Source organism: Ictidomys tridecemlineatus, chromosome 3 (assembly GCF_052094955.1).
Source record: "Ictidomys tridecemlineatus isolate mIctTri1 chromosome 3, mIctTri1.hap1, whole genome shotgun sequence".
In the NCBI taxonomy this organism is placed as follows: Eukaryota; Metazoa; Chordata; class Mammalia; order Rodentia; family Sciuridae; genus Ictidomys; species Ictidomys tridecemlineatus.
In genome coordinates, this window is record NC_135479.1 from 191,244,009 (window position 1) to 191,267,755 (window position 23,747).

Sequence of the window (23,747 nt, forward strand, 5' to 3'; positions counted from 1 at the left end):
AATAAGTTAAATGAGTTTCCAAAGACAAGTTCATAAGAAGGGTCGTACGGCTCCATTGTTCTTTTTATTATAGTACAGTTATTAGTAGCACAGCATACCAGCTTTCTTAGATAATTACCCTTGGCATGATATCAGTAATATAATTTTTAATAAATAATCTGAGATTATTGTATGGCAGGAGATGTTTCAAAATGCTGTTGTATTTAGCAAACACTTAATTATTTTTTTGGTAATGCTTTTAATGTCTACATGTTTCTTTGGAAATTACTTTGTGTAAGACATTATCTTGAGATCTAAAGACTTAAAATTCCTTGTTCCCCTCTCTAGTGTGACTAATTTTTAGTGCTGGTAATTTTAAATGAAAACCAAAAAGGACATAGACTATCTTTGTCCATTTTAATTTTGCTTATTTTGTGAAGGATTTGAAAAATTAAATAAATTTGGCTTTATCTTTTAAAAATTGATTGCATTAAATAATTGCTTTGAATAGTTGTAGAACTTGACAGGACTTAAACTTGGAGAAATATAGTTGTTTTCCCTTAGGTGCGGAGGATATATTTGAAGATTATTATGTGAAAGAGGTTATAAAATACATATATGTATATTTTTGGTTACATGACTTTATATTAGCATTCAAATATGAAAAAGTCTGAAAACTTATATACCAGTTTAGAATTAGTTCTATGTCTTGTTTTCTCAAGTAACATATGCTAATTGTTGTCATGTACTAGTTAACTGTGGAGATAGGTTCTGAGAAACTCATCATTAGGCAATTTCATTAGACTGTGTGTACATCATGGATTATACTTACACAAACCTAGATGGTAAAGGTCAACCACTCAGTATGGCTTCTTGATGCAATCCAGAGGTGTAGTAAATATGAAAAGTATGAGGCTGCTGTCAACCTAATGGAACATACTGTTTCACAGTAAAAATTTCTTTTACATTGAAGTACATTATAAAATAACAATAAAATATATAGTATAATAAATATATAAAACACTATCATAGTCATTGTTATCAAGAATTATGAATTGTATATAATTGTATCTACTAGATCTTTATGGGATTGGCAGTGCAATTGGTTTGTTTACACCAGAGTTACCACACACATGTAGTGCTTGTGTTATGGCATTACAGTGGCTACCTGATCACGAGGCAGTAGGAATTATTCATCTTCATTATAATCTCATTATTGTTAAATACGTGATCTGTCATTGACCAAAATGATGTTACGTGGCATACTGTTGTACATAATAAAAGTAAAAGGAATTAAGACTTCCTAATTGATATTAAGTCGTATCAATATATATTTTGTTTGAATACTAATTTTGACAAATTGGGAAAAAAAACTCCTTAAGAGAATATTCTTTTTCATTTTTAGTCTTTTAAATTTTAATATACTCTTTAAGCAGAAGCCATCAGTGTGGGAGGTACACGGAGTGAGAGATCACGTATCCAGATTGGAGAGCCTGAGAGAGAAACTGGGGTCCCTCAGTCTCTTGTGAGGAAAAATGTTCCTGGTGATCTAAGGACCCTCTCCTATGCCCTAGCTTTTAAAGGTTCACCCAACTTCTCAACGTTACGATATGAGGGCCCAAGCTTTCAATCCTTGGAGGGAAAACCTCGTCAAGCTCATAGTATATTGCTAGGGCATAAAGTGGACTATAGGCAGTTGAAATTTACTAATATACTACATTAGCACTGGTTTTTGTCAATGGCATAATCCTTGTGAAGATGGCTTTTCATGCATGACTTTAAAATAGCTTGGTAGAAGGCAGGGCTAGCTTTCTATAAAATTATTGCAAAGAGCAAACCTCCAACTTTTAAGAAATGGTGGACTAGGGTACTTGGACAGATTTTTCTTTTGGAAAGAAACAATATGGTTTCTGTTGGATATAAAATATTTTTGAATTTTTAAAAATATATTATGATTTATTAAGGAACGACCAATATCAAGGACTCAAATCAGTGAAAGCAGAAATCTGAAGAAATAAGTGCAGAACACTGAAAGTCACTTTTTGACTTGATGGAATTTGCCTTGTATCTGTAAAATTAAACTTTGCTTTAGAATCATTGTTGAGTGGAGGAAAAAGAAGTCAGAGGCCATTTTGAAAATAAGATGGACAGCTTAATAGGAGATTATTTCTCTTGTTCAATTGCATGTCAAAGGATGACATATTCCCAGTAAGGGTAAATCAGAAGTAGTCCTTCCCTCAGTAACCACAAGCACAGTACAAAGATATTCTCCATAGCTTTGAGGGGTGCGCTTGATGGAATTTGCCCCTGACAACTTCTACTGTGATTTTTATAGCTAAAATTTGTGCCAGGTTTTGTTTGTGACTAAAACACTTAGGCGTCACTCCAGGGGAACTGGGCTAACTGGGCTGTGTGAAATAACCACACAAGAGACAGAAATACCTTTTTCTTTGAGGTTGCTGTGACTGCTCCTCTGACCTTAAGGGTCCACAGAAAGAGAGAGAGAGAGAGAAAGCCCGCAACTACATGCTGACCCCTTTTATTGAAGAGAAGCTATTCAGATGAGGCAAGGGGTCAGGTTTCAGGGGGCTGAGTCTAGCTTCATGATGTCTGATGTCAGCAGGTTGACTGACATCTAGGTAGTCCACACCCAAGGGCACAGTAAGATAAGGGGACACACAAAAGGTGTTTCCATGGAACATTCTATTCCAAACAAGGCAAGGGGTAATATTACAAAGAAACAGGTGAGCATAGCTCCACCCATGGGGCTGTAGGAAGGCATGCCCATGCAGGAAGACAACTTCCCTGGAACCCAAGAAGGGCCGGACATCTAGCGGCATCTGCCACCTGAAGCCTCAATCATCCAGCCAGGGAGTGACTCAGTCACGTGCAAAGTTGGTCTCTCACAAATTTGTGTCACTTTAGTGATACAATAAATCACAATTTTGGGAATTTAATTTTAAGTGGTATTTTCTCTAGGTCCTGGCAGTATCAAAAATACATTTTCTTTCTAGGTGTCTTTGTCCTAGACCCCAAAGATACCCTCTAATAACTTTTGGAGCTCTAAAAGCATTACCTGCCCAAATTACCAAACATACATGGAAAAAAGTCAGTATGAGAATTAATAGAAACAAGAGGCAGGGAAAATTTACCCATGTACTCAGATAGTGTGACCGATGCTTTAATTTTCTAAGGAAATTTTGAAAAATGTAAAAATATGACCTAACACATTTGAAAAACTCCAGAAAAAATATATTTTTGAAGTGAAAATTAGAATAAATAAAGTAAAATAAAACCAGAACTTAGCTTTAATAACAGAAATGGCTGAAGAACACATCAGAAGGCTAGAAGGTATATAAGAAGAAATTGTAACCACTTTAAACACATATGTCTAAAAAGATGGAAACTATAGGAAAAACTTAAAAGACATGGAGAATAGTGTATGTCTAACAGTAATTGGTGCATCGAAAGGAGAGCATGGGCCTGAAGCAAAATATAAAGAAGTAATCACTGAGAAATTTACAGATATTAAAATGACAACAATCTAATTTCACAAAGTACAATAAATCCTAATTAGGAAAACTGAAAGAAGCTCCTATCTAGATTTATTATAGTGGTACTCTGAAACATTCAGAACTGAGAAAACTTGAAAGTATTCAGAGGAAGAAAACAGGATTATCCCCAAAGTAGCAACCATGAAAATGACAAAAACCAGACATTTAAACAACAATAATGGACTACTGAAAATAATAAAATGATTTTTGTTGAGTGGAAAGAAAATTACAAAAAATAAAATCTGTTACAATTCTGTACTCAGTGAAGCAATGTGGGAGAGTTTTGCCAGGGCTCTTTCTTCTTTTTGGACAAGCAGTTCTGAAAGAAAAAGATTATTAATGTCCTCTCTGTTCCCATCTTGAATTACCACATTGTGGTAGTTGCAACATCATTGTATCCCTTTCCAGTGGTTACTATGATTTTATTTTTTCCCACAATCATCCTCTAGTAGCATCTCACCTTTTATCTATAGGTACCAAGTATATGAGGAGTAAAAATATTTTTATAAAATTTATAGGGACTCTTTGTGCCTCCCACTTTGACCACATGGTTTACTGAAGAGGAATTGAGTGAGCTGTGCACTCAACTGAGGGAACATTTTTTTTATGCACTAAGCACTTTCAGACCAAAAAGAAGAGTCCAGATATATGACCTGAAATTAAGTTGGTCTGGAAGCTACCTTGTAATATTTAACAACCAGGACAGACTACGGTTACCATTATGGAAAGAAAAAAAGTATCATGTCCAGGAATAATCAGGGGTAATTCTATTGTTAAAATAGGTCTTTTAAACTCTTCTGTTTCTTATTTTTGCCTAGGAAGCAACTGTTAGGTATTATTGTCTTAAGGTGTATGGACTATGAGTAGGTGAGAGGCAGAGTTAAACTGATTTTTGAGGATCCTCCTAGTGCTCAATAATACCAGCTACCTGTAGCTGGGAGGGAGCATGGAAGCCTCACTGAATACTATCAGCCCGTTTTTTAGTTTGTTTTATGATTAAGGATGCTTCATGCAGATGGTCTGGAAAAGTAAAAAAAAAAAAAATATGACATTGATTTCAGAAGCCACAAAACTGTGACTGGAGTTGCAGATCAGTCTGGAAAAACAGCACTGTAATTTGACAAGTGTCAGTCAGCAACAGTGAGGTACCCTTAATGGCGCCAAGAAGAAGGGTCAAAGTTGTGAAGTAGTCTCCTCAGGAGTGGGAAGGAGCCATCCTTAAGCATTCTGACCTCCCTCACCACAAGAGACACTAATTAGTGTCAGCTTTAGACAGGAGTCAATGTCCCATGTGATTGCCTCTTTTTCAGAAAGAGTCCCTTGATTTGTACTTAGTATATGAATGTGGAACATCTCCTTGTTTGGACCATGATAAATTACAACGTAAGTGATGATCTGGATGGTACAAGCTCAATCAGAAGTTTACTTCTAGTCATGTCATTAGAGAACCGTCACCATAATGTATTCATCACTATTGCTAAAATCAAAGGCCGGCAATACCAAGTATTAGAGCATGTTATGGTTTGGAAAAGCTCAGCTGTTAGAAATAGGATATCCAGTATCAGAGATGAAATGATTCAGTCATGAGAACTGTAACCTCATCGGTGGATTAATCCATTTGATAGGTTAATAATTAGAATGGACAACTGGGTGCTAATTGTATGCAGATTGGGCATGGCTAGAGGAAGTAGGTCACTGGGGGTATGTCCTTGAGGATTGTATTTTATTCCGGGCTCCTCTCTCTCTCTCTCCCTGCTTCGTGGCTGCCAGGAGCTAAGCAATTTTCCTCTGCCACACTCTTCTGCCTTGATATTCTGCCTTACATCAGGCCAAGAGTGATGGACTTGGCCTAACAGAGAGAGAACCTCTGAAGCTATGAGCTCAAAATAAACTTTTCCTCCTCTAAGTTGTTTTTGTCAGGTATTTTTGTCACAGTATAAACGGCTGACCGACAGCACATGCAGGTCATCTAGAGCTCTCATCTACTGCTGGTAGGAATATGTAATGGTGGCATTTTGGGAAATGTGGAGTTTAAATGACTTTCAACATATGCTATTTTAAAACTCAACATTTTCCACTCTTAAATATAGATCTATGAGAAAGAATTATAGTAGATTTTTTTATAGTAATTAAAACCTGGAAATAAACAAATATTATAAGAACAGAATGCTAAGCAATGCTGGTATATTTACATGATGGAATTCTAAGCAGTCTATGGAAAATAGTTTCCTACTATGTGTAAAAATATGAAGGAATCCTTAAAAAAATGTGAGAAAGAAACTCGACATTAGAGAGTAGCTATTATGTGATTTCATTCACATGATTTTTGAGTTTTATATTAAAATATATACATATGTGTATATATTTATATATTCCTTTCTGTTTTCAGATATCATTTATAACTCATAAATCTTTTAAAAGCTGAATATGGTGGTCCACACCTGTAATCCTAGTTGAGGCAGGAGGATCACCAAGTTCAAATTAATATTGATTAGCAAATTATCAAGACCCTAAGTAATTTAGCAAGACCCTGACTAAAATAAAAAATAAAAAAGATCTAGGCAATCCTGATTACCCCTCCACCCCACATCTTTTAAAGATCAGAAGTAAATATAATAAAAAATATGCAAGCACTTTCAAGAAGGAAATTATTGTGTTGAGGATGTGGTTCAATGGTAGAGTGCTTGTCCAGCATGTGCTAGGCTCTGGCTTCTGCTGAAAAGCATAAGAAAAATTATTAAATATCATTGAAATACATTCAAGAATGTACAGGGGATTTTGAAGAACCCAATCTTTGTAAAACACATCACTTTTTCTTGAATTGATTTATGGGTTTAGTGTGATCTTAATCAGAATACAAGTTTTTACTTTATTATTTCTTTTAAATCGTTTCTACCTTTTGTTTTTCTCTTTCTTCTTTCCTTAATTCCTTTTAAAATTTTTGATTGATTTTTGCAGCTTAAATGATGCATGCTTTTCAGTGAGTGTAATGCTTCACCAAGCGTCTTAGATAAGCTGCAGTGAGATATTTTTAACTTCACTGTGAGAGAAAAAGAGACAGCAAAATGTTTTGTTGTCTTGTTCTACTATTGATGTCAAGGTCACAACCAGTGTTGAGAAAATAAGAAAGCAGGTGATGTTTGTGGGGGTTGGATTTTTTATTTGTGAATGATGAGTTTGTCTCTCAGAATGTTACATTTTATTATTGGCTTTCTCTGAATTCTCTAGGATTTACAACATTTATTTTCTCCCCTTTGTCAGTTATAATGCCTGAAATCTAGCTATTGCATACATTATACTGGGAAGTATCACTGGTAAGACCAGGGAAGGAACTCCTATGTAGGACTTCACTTCATAAAAGTTTGTATTTATGTTGAAAGTAACTGGGTTATAGAACGTGAAAATCTTGGAAATAGAATACCACATGGGCAAAGAGGTTTGGCTTTTAATTTTAAAAGAAAAAAAATCAAGCTAACTTACTTTCTTCTAGTTATCATATGTGGTCTAGAGGTAAAGAAATCCCTGTTTCTGTCTTTCAGATGCTAATGGGAGATACTCCTTGATTAATAGATACTTTTGGTGTAGTGTTTTTAAAGTCCTTTAGGAACCAGGAGAGGTGATAGGAGGAAGCCTGCTGAAGCATATAGTAAGATTATGCTGGAACACAGAAGTGAATGTGTTAAAAGCTTTAAGTCAAGGAGATCACAGAATTATGGCTTTCTTCTTTTATGTACTTAGTGGTGTTTTCTTTCACCAAGAAAACATTGAGAACCATAATTCTATCTTATGGGGTAGCTAAGAAATATTATAATAAGCCTATTTCTTTAAAACCCATGTTTTTGTTATAATGAATAATAAGCTTGTGACTAAATTGAGCAATATTAATAATATCTATGTCAAATATAAATATGGTTTAGGAAATGGGCATTATTTTATTTTTGAATCTTAGGTGATTTTGAGGAGCAGTGAGCAATTATAAGCATCTCTCCATCCCCAGTCAAATGGCTAATACATTTTGTACCTAATTTGACCTCTGTAAAGAACTTATTATGTAGGAATGCTAGGAAGGTGGTGTCTTGGTTTATATCACTATCCTCCTTTTTCTTCCAACTTTCTTTGCAGAACAGTATAACACAGTTTAGGAAAGCTGCTTGGTAATCTTAGAAAGTACATTTGAAGCCATACATTCTTCCATGACCCAGTGGGAGAAGAGTGTAGGCAAGGGAACTAAAGAGCTTACACATAATCTCATTATTTAATGTAATATTCACATTGCACTGTTTGTTGTTTGTATATCCCATATATTTTTTGGGGGGGGAGTGGAGTGGGGTGGGGAGAAGTTCACAAGAAGGAGACAAGATAATTAACTGTATCTGAGATGGTTTTAGAAAACTTCCTGGGACTTAGTAATCTTAACCAGATCTGGAATTAAAAGAAAAAACTTGATCACCGGGCAGTCTAGGTTGTAGCTTTTGATTGGGTTGTTGATGCTTGTAAAAAATATAAGACCGAGTTTTGCTCAATTTCATCTTAGACTGAGTTCCATTCTATTATTACTTTCTGTAATTCATATATAAATTTTAAGTTTTGCAGATTGGGTTTATTTCACAGAAATTCTGTCCCTCATATTTTCTATAACTAATGTATATATGACCTGTATATTATATATATATATATATATATATATATAAAATATATATTTAAATATTTATAATATATAAATTATATATATAAATATATAAAATATATATATAAATTTTTTGTATATAGATTTCTTCATTATATGTGTGATCTCATCTGTTGGCATTTAGAAGATTTGTTTTTTGCTAATACTTTATTATAATTAGTAGTTAGAATAGAGTAGTGGAAGTTTATCTAATAGGAGATTCAAGATTAAACTTAATTTTCCTATATTTTGACCAGTCTATATTTTTAGAATATGTTTTAGAATTCTCCTTTTAAATGGTTATTTCATATGTCCACCAATGCTAATCAATTATTGGGCACTCTATCTGTCTCATGTATGATCACTGGTATTAGTTGTACTTTCCTGCTTGTGGTATTGTTTGTCTTGATTTCAGGAATTTCCTGCATGTTTTTGTTCATTCACTTCTATTTCCCAGAATACAAATAGATTTATTTTATGTATACATATGTATATGTTAAAAAAGAAACCAAAATTTTCAGTGGAAACACTTCCATTAATAAAAGTCAATAAAAAAGTGAAATACACTTTCTAAATACAAAAGTCATTTGTATTACAGTTATTTTTGTATACCGTGCATTAACTTTTCTCTTTTGAACATAAACTAGTTTCTGTGTACAAATTCACCTTGTTCTGGTTGATTATTATTATTTTTGTGTTTATTATGTTGAACTACACAATTTGACCCAAACTTTTTTTTTCTGAGGTTGGTTCTTTGGCTTTTTATCTCACCCTGTGTTCTTGAAAATGTGCTTTCTGGTATCTGTGGATATTCTAGGTATATTCTAATTTTCTTTTGTCCCAATTCATCTAAATACCTCCACAGGACTTCTGTTGTCTTTTGTTAAAAAAGTCTGGGGTCTGGAGTTGGAAGTAAAAGTTGATTTGGGGGCCAAGAGTACTGCTGCTAATGTTGAGCATCTTAAATATGATGGAAATGTAAATTCGTTTTTAAAATAAATGTGTTTAGTTTAATCTTTACATTTTAACATATAGTTAGTTACCCATTTTTTAATGTTTTATTCATTTTTAGAGACTTTGTTCCATGTTTACATAAGTTATTCCAATTAAAGATAACTTTGGAATCCTACTATTTAATGTCATGTTGTAAATACCACTGTTAGATATAAAAGTATATTATTTTGACACTTATTTGGATGAGACAAAATCTCTTTAGGTAAAGATGACTGAAGAGTGAATGAAGTTTTCTGGAGAATCCAAAAAAGTCGGAAAAACTAATTTTTGCTGAGTTTTTGTAATTAACACAAAATAGCTTGAGACCCTTTAATGTTATTTATATTTATTAGAATAGTAACACACTTCTGGAGTATACAGATGTTTAGTTTGTATGTGGAAATTAGGCATGGTTGTAGATACATTGTTGCATCCTTACAAGCAAGAAAGACATCATTAAAGAAAGAGTAGCATTGCTTTTGCCTAGCTGAACTGCATTTAACATATTCCATAGGTGAGTTTATTTTGGAAAGGTTAATAAGTAACTTTTGGGTTAATAAGTGACCACATGTTTTCTTTTTCTTTATTTAGCTGTCACAGAGTTAGAGATTTTTAGAGCTGAAAGGAACATGATAATTTATCTCATTTATCTTTTTTTTAATAGAGAGGTAAAAGTGTAGTTTGGTTAGTTTTTATTTTTGTGATGATTCAGATTAATTGTTATAAAAAGTTATTATTATATTGTAAATATGTACTTTAGTTCAGTGATTGCTCAGGTGTTAAGCCATTAATTTTTTGAAACACAATATAATATGCTTTTTGTTGCATAGTACTATCTTTTTGAGTTTGAAATTTTCTTTATCTTGGGGAAAAAAAAATCTGCACGTGGTCTGTTGGCATTGCCACCACTATGCCTTTTCAAGAAAACTAACCTTTCCTGAGTAAAGTTAGCAAAACTGTTACTTCCCCAGGCACATTATCCAGAGTTTGAGTAGCATCAAAATGCTTAAAAGTTTATGGTATTATGCTTTTGCTTAGGCTATAGATTATATAATACCTTTTTTTTTTTTTTTTAAATCATCTTCTCTCTTTGCTTAAGAGTTCTTGAAGCCAGCATAGCAGAAAATAAAGCATGTTTGAAGAGGACCCCTACAGAAGTTTGGAGAGATTCTCGAAACCCTTATGATAGAAAAAGGCAGGACAAAGCTCCTGTTGGGCTAAAAAATGTTGGCAATACTTGTTGGTTTAGTGCTGTTATTCAGGTAAGTATCTTTTATTCATTTCTTTTTTTTGGTGGCCATGATAGAACTGAAAGTGGGCTGGGGTTATGTTCTTTTAGATTGTGTTAAACACAAGGGAAAGCAAGGTTTTAATATGCTCTTGTCTGTAAATTAGTTTGGGGATTGTAGTATCCCTTCACTTCTCTCCACTCTGTGAGTTTGTGTGTGTGTGTGTGTGTGTGTGTGTGTGTGTGAGAGTGTGTGTGTGTGTGTGTGTGTGTGTGTGTGTTTCTCTTTTGGTGGTGGGATCAAACCCAGTGCCTCCTGCATGCTTGGCAAGTGCTCTCAAACTTGCTACATCCCCAGACCCAATGTAGAGCTTCAGCAGTAGACTACTACTTATGTACTTCTCCATCCTTGATCTTAGGAATCGCTGTAGGGGAGGGAAGAAAATTTTTTGTATATATTTCTTTGCAGATTTAGGGAAGCATTACAATCAAGATACCTACAACTGGCTTTTGTGGGTCTGGTTGGATTTATTTGGATATACTGGGAAACTGTTATTCATAGTATTTTACTCATTTAAATAATTTTTTTCAATATGAAGAGGTATTTTATTTGAGGTTGGCATAGATTTACAAATAAGTTATTTTCAGTGCATATTAGCAGAGCATAAAAAATGTAAAATGTGAAAAATAAATAACAATAAATCAAGAATAACATGTTTTCTTTTAAACTTAGAAAACCTGTAGTAAAACTTTACCCTTAGTAAAGTTCTGTAACTTTTTCTAAAATACAAGATATTTGTATGTGTAGACATCCATGATTTTCTCAATTTTGAAAAATTTTCTTTATAATGTATTTACCTGATTACTTTGATTTTTTAAAAACTTTTTTTTCTGATAATGACAGTTGTCATAATTTTTTACCATTCTCTGTTGGTATTGATAATAAGATTACAAAACTTAAAACAATCTCTTGAGTAGTTGCGTATATTTAATTTTTTGTATTCTTAAAATTTTTGTTTATTTTTAGACATTGAATTGTATCTTATTTTTTAGAGTTCCTAATGAGAATTTTTGTTCTTTTTTTATTAAGGTTTTGTACATTTCATAGTTTAAAAATTCATTTTAAAACATGAAATATAGTTTTAAGGCTGTGATCTGATTATTTATGAATATGTTTTACTGCCTGTATTTGACAAATGGTTGTTTTCCCAGTGCAATTAATAGCCAATAGTTGAGGCTCAGTGATTAGAAGTTTTTTTTTAAAAAGTACAAGAGAAAAGAAAATACTTACAAACAATCAATATACATTAGTTAGAATAGGGATTTCTCAAATATCATATTTATAGGAAAGTCCTTCTTGAGGTGATAATTAAATTATTAATAATAGATTTAGGAACAATCTCCTTTTATTTTTTAGGATAAACACTTTCCACTGTCTTCTTTCACACTTGGTAGAGTAATCCATTTATTTTTACCTTAGATTTTGTTTTACATTTCAAATTTTGGTGGGTTTTTTTTGTTCTTGTTTTGGTTGGAGGGAATGGACTAGAAAAACATTGCTTTTCTTCTTACCTGCGAGTTTATTAAAACTGATAATTTTACTAGCTTTAAAGTTTTATCTAAAAGGCAAGTATAGGTAATTGATATTCTTTATTTTTGTGATAAATTTCAGCACATAGAAGAAGTAATCTTTTATTAAGTTTGGGTTACAGTGCCCTAAAAATATAGTGAGTTTTGGGAACCTGGAAAAACATTAAGTGTCAGATTTTAGAAAAATTATGGGTGGGCCATAAAAATTTATCTAGATCACTTGAAGTTTTTTTTTTTTTTAAACTCATACTATTTTAAGTATCTTTATTTTTCTTCAGTAACTGTATCTTTTTTTCTTTTTTCACATTATTCTCAGATATAAAGAGATGTGACAGCTTATCATAAATGGAAATCTTCACTTACTAAAGGGAAATTGAGCAGAAAACTTGCATTAGTATTTATTTGTTTTGATTTCTGAAGACTTGGAATTTGTTCCAAATTATGATTTGGATAGTAAAGTTTGATTTTATAGAATTTTCTTGGGTGGAACTTACTTAGTTGGCAGGACTTATATGAAACACTAGGTATTCTTTTCCTTGTGAGTATATTTACCAATTCCAGATGTTTAATGGAAATATAAACCTCTAACTTCCAAGTAGGTAGCTGGAGTAGGCTACAAAACATATAACTTTATATACTTATTCCTTAGCTACTGGTACCAAAGTTTTAGAATAGGGAAACAATGTCAGAAAGGGAGTACAAACAAACTGGAGATTGTACTGAGAATGGTCTTAAATCTTTGGGTTCTAGTAATATTTTTGTCATTTCAGTTTGGCTATCAAACCCCTATCTAGTCAAAATTGTTTTTGTTCTGTTCAACTGGAACTTTTATGTATGTAGAAAATACAAATTATACCTACTTCTCTCACTAGTGTATCAGAGATAGGCATTTAGAGGTGTATTGTCCTCCCTAGTTCTGGGGTGTTTAGTTAAGTAGTGTGGATTCTCTTGATGACTTTAGCACCTGTCTCATTTGGATCCCTCTGAGATGCCCAGAAGTAAGGTGTTCATGCCTCTCAGTTTGCCCAAGTTAGTCTCAGTTTACCCCTATTGTAGATGTGTTGGCACATAGTAAAGTCTCTTATACTTAGAAGGATTGTAGGGTAGATAGTAAAGAAGGATTGTATCTAGAAGATTGTATTTAGAAAGGATTGTAGGGTAGATAGTAAAGAAGGATTGTACCTAGGAGACTGTATTTAGAAAGGATTGCAGGGTAGATAGTAAAGCATATCCAAATAACCATAACTCCAGGTTTATCATATAACACTAGGTGAATCACATAACTCCAGCTTTATAAGTCATGTAATTCCTGATCCACTGAAGTACAAGCATCCTGAGAGCAGAAGGCACAGCTGGGCTATGTTAAATGTCAGCGCATGCTAATATTGTCTGACACATTGGAATAGCCCCAGATCTTGCTATCTCATAGCCCTTTGCTTCTTGAAAGCATCTATAGCCAGTCTTGTTTTCTTCTGTTATCTTCACTTTTCTAATTGACTTGGTTTTCTACTGAGGCAGATGAGCAGTTAGTTCTTTTATTTCACTTGCCTACTATTATTTTTTGTTTTTTCTCCCAATATAGTTCCATAACAAGTTTTAAATAGTTACTCTTTGGTATATTTTCTACAAATTTTGAAAATGATACAGTATCCACTCAGTTGATTTTGACTGACCTGATCTTTAAGGCATTTCCAGAAGTTGCTGCCGAGTAGATGATAAGCTAAATTTTTCACAGATTTGGACTTTTAGTGAACACCTCAGACTTTCAGTTAGAATTCTTAAAGTGGAGAGCCTTCAATTAACTGAAAACTGAGAGTATTTAGGCTTTTTAGTTTCTGAATCATACAGCTTCAAATAATCGCAGACTTTATCAAATTAAGGTAATTTGGGATTGCAAGTGAGTCCAGTCTAGCTTTTAGAAGCAAATGTAAAATTCTGTGTTGGAAGATATTATGTAATATTTTGAGTTTTTGCATGCAATATTTAGCACTGAAACCAGCCATACCAGAAAATAAGGGAGAATAAAAAGAAAAAGTTGGATGATAGAAATATACTTATGTGAAAACCAGAAGATTGTTAGTTATAATAATGTACTTACTATCATCAAAGAATTAAAAACAAGATTGAGAATTTTGACATTAAACTAAAAAACTAACAAAATAGACAGTTTAGAATAGAAAATTATAATATAGGAAATAAATCAATGGGTGAATTGAACAGTGTATATCAGGTGCAGCTAAAGAGAGTATTAATTAACTAGACAATTGGTCTGAAGAATATTTTCAGAATAAACCCATGAAATAAAGATAAGAGCGATATTGGACGTAATGAATAGTACAAACATAATGTAGTTCCAGAGGGAGAGTAGAAGGCACAATGAAAACATAATATTTGAAGAGAAGATGACTGAGAATATTCTAAACCTGAAAGAGAGATCAAACCATAGCTTCAGGAAGCAACAGGAACCAAATAGTAGAAACAAAGAATACTGCACCAATGTACATCATAATAAAACAGGAAAAAAAAGATACAAAGAGAAAATCACAGAGTAATGAGATAGAAAAAGTTCCAACATGTCTATAAAGGAGCCAATGTCACCAACTGAATTTTCAACAGAAATGATGTCTTTAAAGTGCTGGAAAAAAATAAATGGCCATTTAGATTTCTGGCTCAGTAGAAATCTTCAGAAGTGAAGAATGTACCATTTTCTATGAAGCAGAGGCTGAAATGTTCTTCAGAGCTACACCAAACAAAATTCTAACGGTGTTCAGAAACAAGGAAAATGTTCTCCAGTGGGAGCTCAGAATATCAAAGTAGTGTTAGAATACTCCTATTTTGCCAGTATCTTTCCTTTTTAAATTCCTTGGAAGGATAGTTCATACTTTGCCTCTCCCTCCCATTCTCATTGCACCTCTTCTTTCTTCATCACTGTACAGAAAAGGTGACTCCCTCATTGCCAAGGGTTATCTCCTGCCTTACTTCAGTGACATTGCATATCTTGTCCTTGAGATACGCCATTGATTATTTGATGATACATCAGAGTCTTTTTTAGTACTTTAAATCTTTACCGAGATATCCCCGAAAATGGCATTTTTTAAAGTTCCACAAGTTAAAAATTAAAAAAATAAAATAAATAAAGCTTCACACGTTATTGTGATACACAGCCAATGGTTGAAAACCTTGCTTTTTCTCTTCCCCTTTCTCTTCTGATTTTTTTTATTGTTCATACTTAAGTCTCTTTCAAACTTCTCCTCACCTATCAGCTTTAAAATCCTGCCTTTTCTCAAAGATTCTCATCTTTTTTTTAAGATTTTTTTGTTTTTTAAAATTTGCTCTAATTACTTTTACATGATCTTGATCTATTGTTTCTGTATTCATATCCCTTCTCCTTTATAACATACAGTGTCATTGTTTTAACATGCAGTTTTAAGATTATAATCTTCACAAGGGCAGAGACTACATATTTTTTTATTCTCTGCTGTTCCTAGTCTCCAGCTTATGTTAGTTTTTTGTTGCAATGATCTAAATAATTGACAAAAACAATTTATGGGGGAAAAGTTTGTTTTGGGCTCATGGTTTCAGAAGTTCAGTCCATGGTCTTCTGGCTCCTTTGTTTAGGCCTGAGATGAGGCAGAATATAATGGTAGAAGGGTATAATGGAGGAATTCTGCTCACTTCATGGTATCTAGGAAGCAGGGAGGGAGGGAGGAAATGTAAACCCCAAAGGCACATTCCATAGTGACCCACTTCCTCCAGCTACTCCCCATCTGCTTGTAGTTAACCATCACCTAGTACAAATAGTCCTTCCAAATTATTAATCCATCAAATGAATTAATCCACTAAGTAGGTTACAGTTCTCACAACCTTATCATTTCACCTCTGAACATCCCAACAATAAAACAGGAAATTTTGGGGAACACCTCATATCCAAACCACAGCAGTGTGCTTTAAATATTTATTAAAAGAATGAATAAATAAGCTAAAAATGGTGGTAAGCACCTGGACCTAGCTGCTAAGGAGGCTGAGGTGGGAGATCACTCGAGACAAGGAGTTTGAGACCAGTCTGGACAACCTCATTTCAAAGAGAAAAAATGAATTATTTATTTCACGTATTCATAATGTTTAATTAAGAAATCCTTCCAGATTACAAGATGGTCAAATATTTTTCTATAGTTTCTGCTATCAGAAACTGGTTTTATCTTTCATATTTTGGTCTTTAGTCCATCCATTTGTCTAGCTCCATTTACTTATATGTAGTGATCCAGTTTTTCCAATAACCAACTGTTTGTTTTTCCTTTGATTTGTGCCGCTACCTTATATTCTATCAAATAGGCTAATTCATCTTTTATAAAATTCTATACATGATTTTATGTACAGTAATTTTCAAACTTAAAAAATTGTGACTCAAGAAAGAAATATAGTTTATGTTATAAGACAATTTACTCATGTTAGTAAAACATCTACAATTAAAAATTTTATAAAAAATAATGTGAATTTATTTGGTATAATGCTGATACTTTCCATTTTTAAAAAATCATTGTTAAATAAATGTTTATTAAGATGACATAATGATGGGTCATAAAGAGCTGTTGAATACTCCTCCTTTTATGAACATTTTGCATCTGTTCTCATTATACTCTCAGAATGATCAGTACCACGGAGTTATATTTCTATTGTTAAATTTATGAGTTTTCCTCCTTTCTTGGGCATAGAGATAATATACATCTTTTTGTGTGTCTGTCACCTAGCATCTGTGGAATAAATTTGTTTGTACTCAGGTTTTCTAGGTAATTCTTAACGAACATAGAACCGTCTACAAAGTTTCTTTATTTATTGTGTATCTTTTATTTTGAGGAAACTTCTCTCTCTCTCTCTCTCTCTCTCTCTCTCTCTCTCTCTATATATATATATATATATATATATATATATATACATATTCATATATATACACACATATATATGTACACATATATATAGTAATATATATATATAGTAATAACAGCTTTAAATATTTTTTTACATTGTACTTGAATAGTTTTTTGATTCACAGTAGATTAAATATTGCTAATTATCAAGTATATCAGAATATAAGAAATGAGACTTTCTCAGGGAGAAAATAGGTTACCTTATGCTAGTTGCAACAGTTGTATATTAGCAGTAGAGTTGTCAAAAATAAGTCTTTTGACACCAATTTTACAATTCTATTTATAGAATTTCTCCTATCTTAAATTGTTCTTTTTCAGTCATTATTCAATCTTTTGGAATTTAGAAGATTAGTTCTGAATTACAAACCTCCATCAAATGCTCAAGATTTACCCCGAAACCAAAAGGTAAAATTATAAAAGATCTTAAAACAGAGTACCTGTGCTTTTTTATATTCTATCATTTATTATTGCTTTGGGGCATTTATTTGCTTCATCAGATCTGAAACTGTTGGAATTTGAATGTCAACTCATTAATTTCTACCATAATAACTTAGCATCCTTTGTTAGTATATTGTAAATATGACTTTTTCTTCTCCTATACGTCAACAGTTAAATGCCATTTTTTTTGGTCAGTTTATTAACTTTTTCTAATTTTTCAGATTGTCAAATTTCAATAAACTTAATAGGGTATAATTGATAATTTAAGATCTTTCATCAGTTTTTTCTTGAAAAATTGTGTGAAAATCAAATTTTCTTTTCAGTTGTTTTTTGAGTTCTTTAAAAAATAAATTTTAAACTTTGCAGTACAAATCTTTACTTTCTTTTTTTTGTTTGTTTTTTGAAGTTAATATTAGGCAATACAAAATAAGAGAACATGATATTGGAGTTACCTTGCCTGGCTTCTAGCTGTGGACCTAAGGCAAGTCACTTGTTCTCTCTGTGCACTTTCTTCTACAGAGTGTAATAATAACAGTACTTATTTCATGGAGTTGCTCTGGGGATTAAATGAGGTAAAACATATAAAAGGCATAAAAGTGCCTGTTATACAGTAAGTGTATTAGGTATTAGCAATTATGAGTTGATAGTAATTTTTTAAAAAATAGAAATTAAAAAGATAGGACTGATTTGCAAGAAGACATTCATATTTAATAGACAGAATATTGACTGTGGTGATGATGTGCTTAAGTGCTGGGCTTTAGTGATCTTGCTATAAAGAGCCCCTAGTCCTGAAATGCACTGGATTCAGGCAAAGAAGGTAAAGTTTTAGACTTCAGTAAAGTGCTGAACTTTGTTTGAACTGCTATGGTAGTTATAAATTAATAAATTATGTTTTCCTTTTAGTGTTTAATTTTTAAAACCACTTTTCCTGCAAAGTATGTGAAACATTTGTTATGTACACTAGAGGGAATAGAACTTGATTTACAGCCAACTTTTCAGGCTGTCATCTCTGGGCTGTAAAGTATCAGCCTGATAAATAATTTTGAACAGGGAATTAAGACCACTTGGCAAATGATCACACTGCCAGAGAAATTAAGCAAACCTGTCTGTCATTACAGTTTTTACATGTAACTTTTTGGACTATTGCCTCCCTTTATCACAGTTGTTTGTTAATATTTACAGCTCTCATGTTTCACTTGAAGTATATATACATATAATTTGTATAGAGTTGTTTAGAATTACTATTTCTACTAATTTATTTTTACATGTCTTCTTTACCTTTTATTTCCTGGATTTTATAGTTTACAGAGCTTTATTTTATTTTCATGGTAGGATGATGTTGGTTTGTCATCTTATATAAGAAGTAATCATTATATCCATGTTACATACCAGAGCTAGTTGTGAGGTTATGAACCTGTTCAGCACATGGTGGGAAAATGTATGTTCAGCCTCTTTCTAGAGAAGTTTGCTTCTTGCAATGGAACGATCAGAATCTGCTGGTGTCTCTTTGGCTTAGAGAGTTGAAATACTTCATTCTCTGAAAGACACTAATTTATATAAGATGGTTCCATAAATGAAGTTATTTTTTAATCTGGCATGACAACAGGACACACTACAATTTGCTACCTTTGAAGCAAATGTGATAATTATAGGTAGTTATTAATTACTGATTTGTGGTACATTCACTTGAGGTGATTAAAGACTGTTTTTAAAAAGGTGTCAGTGTAACTTTTGTCACTTTTTATTTAATAGTGAATTTGTTTCTAATTCATAAAATGTTTACTACTACTACAGTGAAAACTACATATAAAACAAATGTTAAGATATGAATGCACTTAGAATTAATTTAATCAAATCAGAGAGATGTCATTCCTGTGCATTGCTAAGAGGATTTCTTTTGTTGGCTATTAAAGCTTGCCACAAATATTATGTATATCTTAAGTGAGAAGAAAAGATCATTAGTGTATTTGGAAATCAGTCAATACTTAAGGTGGATATGCCTATTGCTTACAGAAATTGAAACTCTATTATACATTCATATTCATTTGAACTATAAGGTAATCATGAGGTGACCAAAAAATAATATAGATTCTTAGTGCAATCATTCTTCTCCACTTCAGTGCTCTTTTGGCATAAAATGTTACAAACTGATGGTAAAACATTAAATATTGAGAAAACAAGTATACTTAACTCCTTAATATTTAGTGGAAATTATTGTGCAAGGAGCTAAAAGCTTACTAATTTTTAGCCTGTATTATTTACGTCTTGATTTAGGGCAAATGTTTCCAAATAAACAATGTTTTCCTCACTTTTCACCATGTGAAGGTAATCATTATAAGAGAAGGGAAGGTGTTTAGTTGAGTTCAATACTGTGTTCCTTAATTTTACAAAAAAAGGAGGCATTCTGGGATTTCCTGTCTTTAACTATGACAAAGTAATAGGGACTGAGTGTTTTACAAGTTCGATGTAAAAGAAAATAATAAAAGAGTAGAAATCACCCTATCAGAAAAACAGTAGAAAAAAATTAAAGAATCCAAAGCTGCTTTTTGAGAAGATTGGTAAAGTTGATGAGCTTTTAGATAGACTAAGAACAAGGCAGAATAATATGTAAATGACAAAAAAGGAATGGAAAAGTAGGATGTCATTACATTATCCATACAAAACACAGAATAATGCATTACTATCAACAAGAGAAGGACCTCGAATGCCACAATCCATTGAAATTTGCTGATGAAGAAATGAAAAGCATGGGATAACCCTATATCATACTGAAAAAATCTCACAGTTGCCGAGAGTACTATGGTACATGCCTAATCCCAGCAGCTTGGGAGGCTGAGACAGGAGGATCTCCGAGTTCAAACCCAGCCTCAGAAACCTAGTGAGTCCCTAAGCAATTTAGTGAGATCCTGTTTCAAAATAAAAAAGGCACAGGGATGTGGCTCAGTGATTAAGCACCCCTAGGTTCAATCATTGGTAACAGCTAAATAATCTTACTAGAGATATACCAGTTCTCTATAAAGTTTTACAGAAAACTGAAGAAGAGATAAAGCTTCCCAACAGATTATGGGAGCCTAGTATTATCCTGAAATCAAAAGTAGAAAAATATATTTTAGGAAGAGAAAACTGAGAATCAGTATTGTTCATGAATATGGAAAAAAAGTGGCAAAGTTTTGGCAAATTGAATCCTGCAGTATATGTAAAGTATAATATCTCATGAGAAAGAGGGGTTTATATGAGAATGCAAAATTGGTTTTTCTGTTTAAAAATCAGTCAGTTTAATTCACCATATTAACAGACTGAAGAATGAAAATGATACAATCTTCTCAATAGATGAAGAAAAAGGATTTGACAAAAGCTAGCACTTACTTATGATGCAGTCTACCTAAAACTAGGAAAAAGAAAAGAACTTCCTCCTCCTGACAAAGCCCAATTACAAAAAAAATCTACATGTAATATAATACTTTATGGTGAAACTGAATGCTTTTCTCCAACAATCAAGATGTCAGTCTTCAATTTAAATTTTTAGACTGGAATTCTGAACCAGTGCCATACAATAAGAAAAGAAATAAGCATGGAGATTGGAAGTAAGAAATCAAAACTGTCTATATGGTTGGATTATTTATGTTGAAAATTCTAAGTACTTTACAAAAAAAGAAAATATATATTTTTCTTACCAAGGACAAGAAATAAAGTCAAACAGTACAAGGTCAACATACAAAATCATTTGTATTTTTGTGTACCAGTAACATATAATTGGAAATTTAAATTAAAAAATACTTCTGTACAGTGATATGTGAAATATGAAAAACTTAGGGAGAAATTTGCCCAAATATGAACAGGAAAGACCTGTGAACTTAAAATGCCAGAATATTATTGAGAAAAATTAAATGAATAAAAGAATTACCGTTTCAGTTATCCTGAGGTTAATCTGTAGATTTCATGCAAGCTCAGTCATAATCCCATCATCCTTTTTAATAGAAATTAGCTGATTGATTCTAGATACGTATGGAAATTTCAATATATATAAAAGCAGTAACAATTTATAAAAGTAAATAAAATATTGGAGGGATTACTTATCACCATACTGTGCTATTGGCCAGAATATAATAACAAAGATCAGTGGAGCAGAACAAAGCCTGGAAATAGACCCACCCACGGGTAAATAGATGTTAGTCAAAGTTACCAGAATAATTTACTGAGAAAAAAAATACATAAAATGATTTTCAATGACCCTAATATAATCCATAGTGGAGTATATTGTATTCTTAAAAATAAGAACTTAAACCATAAAAATTCTGACAATGGGGCTGGGGATGTGGCTCAAGCGGTACCACACTTGCCTGGCATTTGCGGGGCTCTGGGTTCGATCCTTAGTACCACATAAAAGTAAAATAAAGATGTTGTGTCCACCGAAAACTTATAAAAAAAAAAATTCTTGACAAAAACAGGATAAAATTTTAATGTCTTTAGATTAAGCAAGGATTTTTTAAGTAGAACAATAAGAAGGCATTTATCCTAAAAGAAAAAAAAAAGATAAATTGGCATCAAAATTAATTTAAGTTTTGAAAGATTTATGCAAAATTAAAAGGCATGCCATGCCACACAGTGGGAGAAAAATCATTTATAAAACCAATAATTATTGATGAATTTTTTGAGGAAAATATTTGAATAAATACTTCATGATAAAGATATGCAGAGAGTAGAAAACTACATGAAATAAATGATCAACATTGCTAGTCATTAAAAGAATACAGAATAAGCTGCAGATGCCACTGTGTACCCACTTGAAGAAACAAAAATATAAGATAGCTCAAATTCAAGTGTTGATAGAATGCAGAGCTAGAACTCCATGGAAAACAGTTTGATAGCTATCAGCCATACAACCCACTCATTTCCCTTCAGGTTTTCATTAAGGGAAAATGGAAGAATATATCAACCCACTCATTTCCCTTCAGGTTTTCATTAAGGGAAAACGGAAGAATATATACCCACACAAAAACGTGTGTATCAGTATCTCTAGCAGTTGAAGAGGCTGATAGATCAATTAGTTGTGATATATATCCCCATAATTTAATACTACACAGCAGGAAAATGTATTGAATTACTAATGCAAACAATCATATGGATGAGGCTCAAAATAATTAGCTGATTGAAAGAAACATGCCTAAAACAAATATATAGCATTTAATTTCATGTGTATAAATTCCTATAAAATAGAAATGACTCTGTTCACATGGAATTGATGAGTGAATGACAGGGATGAAGAAATTTTGGAGGGTGATGGATAGGCAGGTGTACTGTCTTGGAATTGTGGCGATGATTTCATGAACACATACATGAATGAAGTTTGGAGATTTCTCTGCTTGATAATGTACAGAGCGTATTATACATCAGTCATGATTTAAGAAACCTGTTTTTAAAAAACGAAGGCTAAAAGTTGTGTTCAAATGGTTTCTATTGATGTTTTCATAATTTACCAAATTAGCTGCTCTTGACTTCATTTATATTTTTGCCTTTTGAAACTTGAGAAGGATTTTCTAGCTGTGGGAATTGACTGAGACAAAAATGTTTCAATATGTTAAAGCTATTTTACTTTCCAGATAAGCTCCTCAGCAGAATTTCTCTACATTTTCAAAAATCATTGCTTTCTTTATGACTTGATAAGAAATGTCACTTAAAAACTGATATGTCTTGAGTAAATGCTTCATGATAAAAGATATGCAGATATCACTGAAAGATGAAGAAATTAATGTCAGAAAACGAAGGTTTTTTTGGGAAATAATTTTGTTTCAATTCAATAAAATTATTTTTCAAACTTATATAGGGTAGTTGATGAGAAATTAGCAAGTATCAGAGGCAAACCATGGATTGGTTTTCTTATTTAGAAATACTTAATCTTTATTGTTGATGATGAAATTTATTATATTTAAATGAAAAACTATGTTTCTCAGAACTTAACACTTTTATGTCAAAATTAGTGTACTTTGTGATTAATTTAATGGCGTGTAGTTTTTGGATGAAGAGATAAGTATTTGGAATGAATTTTATTCCCTTTCACCTATTTTTTAGAAGTTTTTTTTTTTTAGTTGCAATTTGGAGAGCAGTTATTTCCATATGAATTATATTATTCTAGGCAGTAACTATACAAAGATACACCCCTATAATTTTGTAATGTTGGAATGTTTCTTTTTTTTAATTGGTTGTTCAAAACATTACAAAGCTCTTGACGTATCATATTTCATATATTAGATTCAAGTGGGTATGAACTCCCATTTTTACCTCAAATACAGATTGCAGAATCACATCAGTTACACATCCACATTTTTACATAATGCCATATTAGTAACTGTTGTATTCTGCTACCTTTCCTATTC

At 32.3% G+C, this 23,747-nt stretch overlaps 1 protein-coding gene across 7 annotated transcripts in view; it reads left to right on the forward strand.

Annotated features, from left to right (window-relative positions):
• Positions 1 to 23,747, forward strand: part of Usp25 (ubiquitin specific peptidase 25) — a 134,273-nt gene that overhangs the window by 40,692 nt on the left and 69,834 nt on the right. For 4 of the 7 annotated variants that reach the window (XM_078044478.1, XM_078044480.1, XM_078044474.1 and 1 more), the window contains exons 5-6: positions 10,292 to 10,454; positions 17,254 to 17,340. In XM_078044478.1, the coding sequence (XP_077900604.1) occupies positions 10,292 to 10,454; positions 17,254 to 17,340 (250 nt within the window). Of the gene's footprint in view, positions 1 to 10,291; positions 10,455 to 17,253; positions 17,341 to 17,779; positions 17,855 to 23,747 lie in introns of those variants that run through there. The other 3 variants (XM_078044476.1, XM_078044477.1, XM_078044479.1) reach the window with 2 other exon arrangements.